Below are 6,257 nucleotides of genomic sequence, written 5' to 3'. Positions count from 1 at the left end.
GGCAAGCTTCTTGAAAGGAGTCACAGAGATGGCCAGTGAGTGTCTTGAGGTTATTAAATTATATTGGGCCAGCAACGTCATGGAGGAGTAGACGAAGGTGAAAGCATTCGGTGTTGTTTGGATGGACCGTGTAGAATCTGCCAAGTGCATCTGATGAGTACACCCCTGTATGACCAGGATCTTCCTTCAGACCTGCTCCAGGGCACCGAGCCCGCCATGTCTTGTTTGGCTGCCAGGTGTAGTACTTGGGCACCTGATGATACAAAGGTGTCTTGGCAAAGTCATTCGTTTGGCACAACTCAAAGAATGCTGTAAGTTTTGTCTTTGGGGGTTCCTCGGGACGTTGGCTGGCATTTTCTGGTCGGAATAAAATCCTTTGTCCATTTTGCAAGTGAACACCCAATTTAGTGACAGTGGAGTAACGCTTGTGGATGTCAAATCCAAAAGATCGCCAGGCTGCCTCATTGCTGCAGATGTAACGGCCCATCAGATGTGTGGTGAGCTCATCATTTTGATTCTGCTGTCCAGCCGGTTGAAGATCAAAGACAGCTTGGTCACTGCCCTTATGGATGTACTTGCGCACATATTTGATAGACTTAACTGAGTGGCAGTACTCCACATTGATGTGACATTTGAAGAGCCTGGATAGGAGTGGACAGTAAGGAACAATCCAACGGTTGTCAACTTCCAATGTCTGTCTTTGCTGTGTTGTCTGATTTGACAGACCAGGTTGACCTGAGTCTCTAGATTTTTGAGTTCGCATTCTTATCTCAGTGCTGAAACCTCCACTCTCTTTGCCCCTTCTCCTGTACAAAGGATAGCCATCATCCCCATGCTGAGTTTCTTCACGGAGTGGCTTTGGGTACCCTTTTGTACATGCATTGTTTTTCATGCACGGAGAAGAAGGGTTGTGTCGCCCACAAGGACCATGAATCATATTTTTACAGCAACATGAAAGAGGATTGGATCCTTGTCCTTAACGGGTAGCTCTGCAGAGATGAAGGAATCAACTTGATTGGGGTGAATCTTTGCCTGAAGCCAGAGTAAAAGATGAACATGAGGAAGTCCTCTCTTCTGCCACTCAATGCTGTACATGTAGCAATGGTGTGCACTAAAAAGTTTACCCACAGTCAGGAGTTTGATCAGTTTTGTAACTTTGAAGTTGAAGACCCGTGCTATGAGGTCATGCCTTTCAGTACCAGCTTTGGGTGGGAACTCCTGCCATTGGGGATTGCAAGTCATGGTGATGAAGAGGTCAGGTCTGCCATAGTTTCTGACATAGGTCATGGCATCTTGCGTGTGCTCATGCATGTACCTAGGACCTCCAATAAAGGTGGATGGTAGGATAACCAATTGATCAATGTCCTCAGTGTTGCCAACATTGGCCACAGCATCTCGTAAGTGTATATAGTCTGTGACTCTCAAATAATTTTGGTTATTCCGGAACCAATTAAGCCGCTCTCCTTCCATTTTTGCATACATGTCAGTGAGGAACTGGTGGAGAAGTCCTCCACACTGAAGCAGGTGGTTTGATGCAGTTTCTCGTTCCATCAGCCTGTATAAATAGAATTCCATGGCAGAATCCATCTTTTGCCTTTGGGCTGTAGGTGGCGCACTAGTTTTGGGCTCAACATGAGGGATCTTGTTATAGGCATCGTATCCATCTTCCCCATGGCAAAACAAAAGCGGATATTGCATAGGATCATATGACCTGTGAAGCTCAGAAATTCTTTTGAGTGGACCACCTCTCATATGCAAGACAATGTCCCGTTGTTCAAATTCTTGGCCCACACTGACAATGGCTACTTCATTGGTGGTTGGAGCATTGAAGCGTCACTCATGTTCACCTGCAGGAGTCTTGTAAGCTTTGATGACAACTTTGAGGTCTTCATTTTATGTTTTTTCGATGGCTGTTTTGAAACTCTTTACATATGGGTTTTGCTGATGAAGCATCTCCTGTAACCCAAGCAAAGTTTGAAGCTTGATTTGGTGTTGATGTGCAGGGTGAACAGCAGCTTCCCTGCGGCGATTGGCTTGCTCTTCGTCATCACCCAAGAAGTAGATTTGGAGAAACTGAAGTCTTTCGTTTGGTAGAGGAAGTAGGGAGCCAGCTGTATGGTACACCTGTCCATGAACTTTAAAAGTTGGGCAAAATCCTGATTCACGCACTCTGTTTGCACCAAAAGAGGTCATTGCAAAGCAGTTGTTGTACTTTCTGATGTGAGTGAGGAAATGTGTTGAAGCTGGAATTCGGCCGAACAGAAGTGAGTGTAGGGGTTCAGGTGGAGCTGTTAGTTTTGAAAGTTTAACCTTTCCTCCATTGCAGCAAATCCCATCAATTTCCCCTTCCCACTTCAGAGCGCCACAGTGAGGGCAAATGATGGTCATCTTGCCAATGATGATTGTGGGGTCGGCTTCATAATTGATGGTGGGTCTATAGGAGAAGGCTGCTCCGAGCCAATGATTCCAAATGTCAGCTCTGGCAATGGCCCTGCGTCTATTGGCGGCCTGGCGACGTGCCTGAGTCTGGTCAGGAGTCTCTGAGGCTCTGTCGTGGGTATGTCTCGCCTGGTCAACAGCTTGACGTGCCTGAGTCTGGTCAGGAGTCTCTGAGGTTCTGGCTTGGGTATGTCTCGCCTGGTCATGGCGTGACGTGACTGAGTCTGGTCAGGAGTCTCTGAGGCTCTGGCTTGGGTATGTCTCGCCTGGTCAACAGTGTGATGTGACTGAGTCTGGTCAGGAGTCTCTGAGGCGCTGGCTTGGGTATGTCTCGCCTGGTCAACAGCGTGACGTGACTGAGTCTGGTCAGGAGTCTCTGAGGCTTTGGCTTGGGTATGTCTCTCCTGGTCAGCAGCTTGACGTGCCTGAGTTTGTTCAGGAGCATCTGAGGCTCTGGCTTGGGTATGTCTCGCCTGGTCAACAGCCTGACGTGCCTGAGCATTGTCAGGTGTGTCTGAGGCTCTGGCTTGGGTATGTCTCGCCTGGTCAACAGCTTGATGTCCGTGAGTCTGGTCAGGAGTCCCTGAGGCTCTGGCTTGGGCATGTCTCACCTGGTCAGCAGCTTGGCATGCCTGAGTCTGGTCAGTAGTCTCTGAGGCTCTGGCTTGGGTATGTCTCGCCTGGTCAGCAGCTTGACGTGCCTGAGTCTGGTCAGGAGTCTCTGAGGCTCTCCGAGCCTTTTTTCGGTATGCATCAGAAGTGCTGCGTCGACGGCTGGAACGTTTTCTTGAGGGCATGCTGTTACGGAAAAAGAAAAAAGAAATTATATGTTAAAATGAGTCTGTCTGTCTGTGTGGGAAGGAGAGAGAGAGAGGGGGAAGGTGAGACAGAGAGGGGGAAGGAGAGATGGGGAAGGATAGAGAGAGAGGGTGAAGGAGAGAGAGAGAGGGGGAAGGAGAGAGAGGGGGAAGGAGAGAGAGAGAGAGAGAGAGAGAGAAGGAGAGAGAGGGGGAAGGAGAGAGAGAGAGAGAGAGAGGGAAGGAAAGAGTGAGGGAAGGAGATAGAGAAGAGAGGAAGGCACCCCAGGGAAGGGACTGGACTCAGAGCCCGGTGGGTGAAGAAGGGCGCCCGCCATTTGGTGAGGTCGGCGTGAAGTTTGAATCACAGCGGCCGAAGGAAGGAAGGAAGGAAGGAAGAAGGCAAGAGTGTGGGTTTAACATTTTTTAAAAAGGATCTAGAGAGAGGAGATGTAGGTGAAGCCGGAGGGTCTGATCACATTCTGCTGTGTGTGTGTTGTGTGAGGAGAAACAGACTCTCCGCAGCCCTGCCGGACACCATCTGAGGTGAGTCTCTGTCTCTCTCTGTGCTTTGCTAAAGCTGTGAGCTCGGGGATTGATGTTGAGGTGGTAGGCCCCGGCCTCCTCCTCCTCTTTCACACTGAGTGTGAGCTGAGCCCAGCCCCACCCCCCCAGGTGTGTGGGGGGTGATTGGCCAGGGGCGGGGAGGAAGGAGGGAATGGCACCGAGTCTCTCTCACACACTCCGAGCCCCCCGGGACTGTAATAGAGACACCTTCCCTCTTCCCCGGGCTCTCGGGCCACGCGGTTGATACCGCGGCGAAGGGGTAGGACTCAGAGCCCGGCCTTGGTGACCCAGAGCCCCCATGCACCGCTGTTCACCTGCTCGCTGGGCGGGGAGGAAGGAGGGAATGGCACCTAGTCTCTCGGTCGGGCTGACCCCTGAGAGCCGCGAGGGTGTATCAGTCCTGCACGCACGGCAGGCTGCAGGAATAGGCCGCACCCACGACCCGGAGCCGCCGTGCCTGCGCCGCTAGGACACGCCCATGACCCGGAGCCCTGGTGCGCCGCCACTCACCTGCTCGCTCGGCGGGGAGGAAGGAGGGAATGGTGCCGAGTCTCTCGGTCGGGCTGACCCCTGATCCACTAGGCCCCGCCCATGACCCAGAGCCCCCGTGCGCCGCCGCTCACCTGCTCGCTGGGCGGGGAGGAAGGAGGGAATGGTGCCCAATCTCTCGGTCGGGCTGACCCCTGAACCGCTAGGTGGCGGCTACGGCCCGGAGCCCCCATGCGCCGCCGCTCACCAGCTCGCTGGGCGGGGAGGAAGGAGGGAATGGCGCCGAGTCTCTTGGTCGGGCTGTCCCCTGATTCGCTAGGCCCCGCCCACAACCCGGAGCCCCCGTGCTCCACCGCTCACCTGCTCGCTGGGCGGGGAGGAAGGAGGGAATGGTGCCGAGTCTCTCAGTTGGCCTGACCCCTGATCCGCTAGGCCCCACCCACGACCCAGAGCCCCCGTGTGCCGCCGCTCACCTGCTCGCTGGGCAGGGAGGAAGGAGGGAATGGTGCCGAGTCTCTCGGTTGGGCTGACCCCTGATCAGCTAGGCCCCACCCACGACCCGGAGCCCCCGTGCTTGTGCCGCCGTTCACCTGCTCGCTGGGTGGGGAGGAAGGAGGGAATGGCGCCGAGTCTCTCGGTCGGGCTGACCGCTGATCTGCTAGGCCCTGCCTACGACTCGTAGCCCCCGTCCACCACCGCTCACATGCTTGCTGGGCGGGGAGGACGGAGGGAAAGGCGCCAAGGCTCTCAGTCGGGCTGATCCCTGATCCACTAGGCCCCGCCCACGACCCAGGGCTCCCGTGCACCGCTGCTCACCTGCTCACTGGGCGGGGAGGAAGGAGGGAATGGCGCCGAGTCTGTCGGTCGGGCTGACCCCTGATCCGAATAGGCCCCACCCACGACCCGGAGCCCCCGTGCGTGCGCTGCCACTCACCTGCTCGCTGGGCGGGGAGGAAGGAGGGAATGGCGCCGAGTCTCTCGTTCGGGATGACTCCTGATGGCCGCGAGGGTGTACTCCCGCTTCGAGAGAGAGAGCGAGAGAGGGGGGGAAAGAGAGAGAGAGAGAGAGGGAGGGGGGGAAGGAGAGAGAGACAGAGAAATTCCTGAATCAATACTAATGAATCAACAATTTCCTCACCTCCATTAACATTTTTTTTCCTTCAGGCCCGGCCGTTTTTTAATGGCCGCCACTCACTTCAGCTCAGCTCCCGCACCCGCACTAACGGCAGTTTGAAGGATTAGGCCCCGCCCACAAATGCCATGAAACGCCCCCCGTGACGTAGCGTGCTTCCCCCGTAGGATTGGTCAACAATCACATCACTCAACGCTAATGAGCAGTAGGATTGGTCAACCGCTAATCAGCGGATTTTGTCCGTTTTTGAAAGTTTTTTGTATACTGTCCGAACAATCTTTGCCTGACCAAAAAGTACATATGCCTATGACACTCCCCTAATCATAAGTTTTCTTTTGGTATACCATATGTATAGGTACGCTCGAAAGCTTTTGAGTGATGCCCGGACATACATGCAGACAGACAGACACACAGCCAGACAGACAGACAGACGGACGGATCCTTTTATATATATAGACTAGCTGGAGTGCCCGGCAGTGCCGAGGGTTTGTTGAGGGCATATAAATGAGTTTGTCTGTCTTTCTGTCTGTGTGGGAAGGAGAGAGAGAGAGAGGGGGAAAGAGAGAGAGAGAGAGAGAAGGAAGGAGAGAGAGAGAGAGAGGAAAGGAGAGAGAGAGAGCGAGAGAGGGAAGGAGAGAGGGAAGGAGAGAGCGAGGGAAGGAGACAGAGAGAGGGAAGGAGAGAGAGACAGAGAGGGAAGAGGAGTGAGCGACTGGGGGGAAGAGAGAGAGCGACGGGGGAAGAGAGAGAGTGACTGGGGGAAGAGAGAAAGCGACTGGGGGAAGAGAGAGCGACTGGGGGGAAGAAGAGAGCGACTGGGGGGAAGAGAGAGA

The 6,257-nt window shown here is 54.1% G+C and overlaps 1 protein-coding gene across 1 annotated transcript; it reads right to left on the bottom strand.

Moving 5' to 3' along the window:
- Positions 1-7: 7 nt before the first annotated feature.
- LOC147092790 (uncharacterized) lies at positions 8-5,313 on the bottom strand. The gene is made up of 2 exons (XM_085976036.1): positions 5,109-5,313; positions 8-3,237 (listed from the first exon to the last, which is right to left on the bottom strand). The coding sequence occupies exon 2, from the start codon at positions 3,234-3,236 to the stop codon at positions 2,385-2,387; it is 852 nt and encodes a 283-aa protein (XP_085832162.1). The 5' UTR covers position 3,237; positions 5,109-5,313; the 3' UTR covers positions 8-2,384.
- Positions 5,314-6,257: the final 944 nt, after the last annotated feature.

This window comes from Somniosus microcephalus, unplaced genomic scaffold (assembly GCF_052327205.1).
Source record: "Somniosus microcephalus isolate GS21.2 unplaced genomic scaffold, FLI_Smic_1.0 unresolved_chr2, whole genome shotgun sequence".
Taxonomy (NCBI): Eukaryota; Metazoa; Chordata; class Chondrichthyes; order Squaliformes; family Somniosidae; genus Somniosus; species Somniosus microcephalus.
This window is presented reverse-complemented; position numbering and strand designations above follow the sequence as displayed.